The 3142-nt window shown below is 35.5% G+C and overlaps 1 protein-coding gene across 1 annotated transcript in view; it reads right to left on the bottom strand.

Moving 5' to 3' along the window:
- Nucleotides 1-3142, bottom strand: part of RSBN1 (round spermatid basic protein 1) — a 62338-nt gene that overhangs the window by 18429 nt on the left and 40767 nt on the right. The window contains exons 3-4 of the mRNA XM_019659177.1: nucleotides 1696-1833; nucleotides 1250-1392 (exon numbers count right to left, since the gene is read on the bottom strand). Coding sequence (XP_019514722.1) covers nucleotides 1250-1392; nucleotides 1696-1833 — 281 coding nt within the window. The remainder of the gene's footprint in view (nucleotides 1-1249; nucleotides 1393-1695; nucleotides 1834-3142) is intronic.

The following is a 3142-nucleotide window of genomic DNA, read 5'->3' on the forward strand; positions in this document are numbered from 1 at the left end:
GGGCAGCAGACTGGGAAAGAGGATGGTCATGGAATATGGTGATAAAGATGGAGAAGGAAGGGAGCTTTCCTAAGCATTATTCTAACCTTTCTAAGCCAGGCACCCTAAAACGATTAAAAAAGATGTAACCTTCAATACCAGTTCTAGGAATCGTATGCTTTCATGAGTAATAAGAAATATCAGTTTTCCCCAAACACCTCCCCCAACTATTCCCAGTTATCAGAAATTACTTTACCTAAAAAGACTTTCAAACTATACATGATGGTGGCATTTTGTGGGAGAAATATCCTAAAGACTTATCACAATTTAAAGCTCACGTAACTATAGACCAATCCTGAAGAAATACACTGCCATGTGGTAACTTTCAATTTACTTGGTCTGCTAGCTTTGAGGTTATATAGCTCTTGATGCATTACTAATTTGAAGTAATTCACATTACTTTAATTTTGTACACAAAGTGAGACTGAATTAATATTTTTATGTCACAGTACTCCAAGTGGTATTTTTAATTTAAATACTAAATTCAACACACCGAACTTGAAGACAACTTAAAAATGCAAATATCTAGGGTAAGTAATATGTGATATGAATAATTATAAAGCATCCTTTCCTATTTGGAAAGAGAAAGTAAACCTGAAAAAGAGAATTATTAAGTTTATGTTTGCTGAGGCTAGACATGAAGTAATCAGCTATTAAGCTCTGGCAAAAAAAAATTTTTTTTTAAGTAATGGTAGTAGTAACACTGATTAAGTGTCTATCACTTGAGTAAACATTTTTAATAAATGCTAATGTTTGTACTGCATTTAACTAATTAACATGGAATTATTAACATAAATAATTAAGATGGAAGCATTTATGCCCAGAAATTCAACAGATACCTACTATGTGACATTAATGCCAAACAAGCAAGCTACAAATTATCCCCCAGTGTATCTATTCTACCATTCTTTTTTTTTTTTTTTTAAGATTTTTTTTTATTGGGGAATCAGGGGATGGGAACGGCGCTGGGGAGTAGGGGGAACGGGAACAGACAAGTTGCTGTCCTTTTGTTCTTCAGTCTAGTTGTGGAGGACGTTGCTTCACTGGCCCATGTTGGTATTATCATTGTGCTCTNCCACTAGAGGATTTACTTAAGATCGCTCTTTAAGTAATCTAGACAAAGGATGCTCAAACTGTGCTCAAGTCTCAATCATTTTTATAATCAACTGAAAAAAGTATTTTTGTTTAGCGGAGAAAAATAAATGTTTACCGTCGTCTTTTGAAGGGTGACTTTGGCATATCGGCTGTAGGGATCATCTGCTCTCCTGGCCTTACCCACATGATAGGTCCATCATCGCTCTGGGACCTACACTGCAGTCGGAGGCTGGAAAGCGTTCCCCAGGGCAAAGTCATCTAGAAGTCAGATGAGTGAGTTCCATTAAAATAGTTTTAGGTTATTTACAAGTTAACTTCCCCACACAAAGGAAAGCTCTAGGAAGCTTATTTTGTGAATAAAACATAAAAGTTATATTAGATAGTAATTTATATGTATAAAAGAAAATTGAAATTAAGTGTACCAATAATTTTCTAAACATTTCTATTCAAAACACTGGATAAAAGTTTCATTTTAACAGACAAGATTAGCTTAATACTTTTTGATGAAAAATGTCCACTTAAGTAATGTTCAGAAATTTAATAATATGAATTAACACTCACTTTCAGAAATGGTGATTCTTCTAACATATCAAGGAACTCAGGGAAATAATCACCAACTTCTTCATCTACTGCTCCAACAAGACTTATCTGCCGCATAGGACCTGCTCGGTAGGTGCCACAGCAGTATGTCCTGTTGACCTGAGATAAAACGAAAGGGAGAAAAAGAATTGAAGCACACAGTAATTAAAGAACTAGAATAGAACACTGTTTCCAATGTTGCTATTTTTTCTACACACTAAAAACTCAATGGTCCGTACTTATAACTATAAAATCAATAGTTACAGAAAAGTACACCGACAAAGACATTGATACCACGCGCCACAAACATAAATTTCAAGGTCAAAGTTAGTCTATGGTCCCAACATCTCAAAGAAATATTGAAGACATTAAGATATACTTCTCTGAGAATAATGATCTTTGAACTTTGTGAACACTGCAACGGTTCTCAACCTGTGGGTCGAGACCCCTTTGGGGGTCGAACGACCCTTTCACAGGGGTCGCCTAAGACCATCAGAAAACAAAAAGATACTTACATTACGATTCATAACAGTAGAAAAATTACAGTTATAGAGTAGCAATGAAAATAATTTTATGGTTGGAGGTCACCACAACATGAGGAACTGTATTAAGGGGTCGCGGCATTAGGAAGGTTGAGAACCGCTGCTAGAGTGATCTTCACTTAGGAAAAATCAGTAAATAATGAAATTGGCAGGGCAAGCAAAAAAAAATACCAAGCTGTTATCAAACCTAATCAATGTCCCATTACTACTTCCATATAAGATCCTCCACCCTAGGCAGGCTGATCCTTTTCTCTACCCAACTCATGCCAAACATTTCTACCTGCAATGATTTTTCTCTTGAACCTGCCCTACTTGGAATGTCCTCTTTCCTTGTCAACCCAAATCTTATCTTTCAAAGATCAGTTCAAGACTTCTGTTCTTCTGGAAGCCTTCCTGATCACCCTTCATGATCTTTACCTTTTCTGAAGTCTAATGTTACCTGCAAACACACAAACATTTTCTTTATATCAACTCTAGTGAATTTAGGGCACTTTCTATACAAATTTGTAGCCTCTAGCATTCAAATGAAATCTACTGATTGATTCGATACAATCTGATATTATCCTTTTAGTCATTTCATGTACTCCTACCTCCAATTTAGAATGCTCCTGCGCATACAGATGACTAGACTAAAAATGTTGGATTCTAACCAGAGTGTCCACCTTGAATCAGTAACCTAGCATTTTCTACCTTAGTTAAGATGAAGATTAAATTAAAAAGCCTAACATATAATTGTACCTTTATAAGGTGGGCCGTTACTGAACATTAAAAAAAAAAATTAATTGCTACTGTTTTAAATGCCACCTATTTTGCCTCAATAGAAAGCATAAATGACTATTTAGTATGTCTTACACAGCTCTTTACTAGTAGTTCTTTGGCAGCGTTTT

This window comes from Hipposideros armiger, unplaced genomic scaffold, assembly GCF_001890085.2.
Source record: "Hipposideros armiger isolate ML-2016 unplaced genomic scaffold, ASM189008v1 scaffold_297, whole genome shotgun sequence".
Lineage (NCBI taxonomy): Eukaryota > Metazoa > Chordata > Mammalia > Chiroptera > Hipposideridae > Hipposideros > Hipposideros armiger.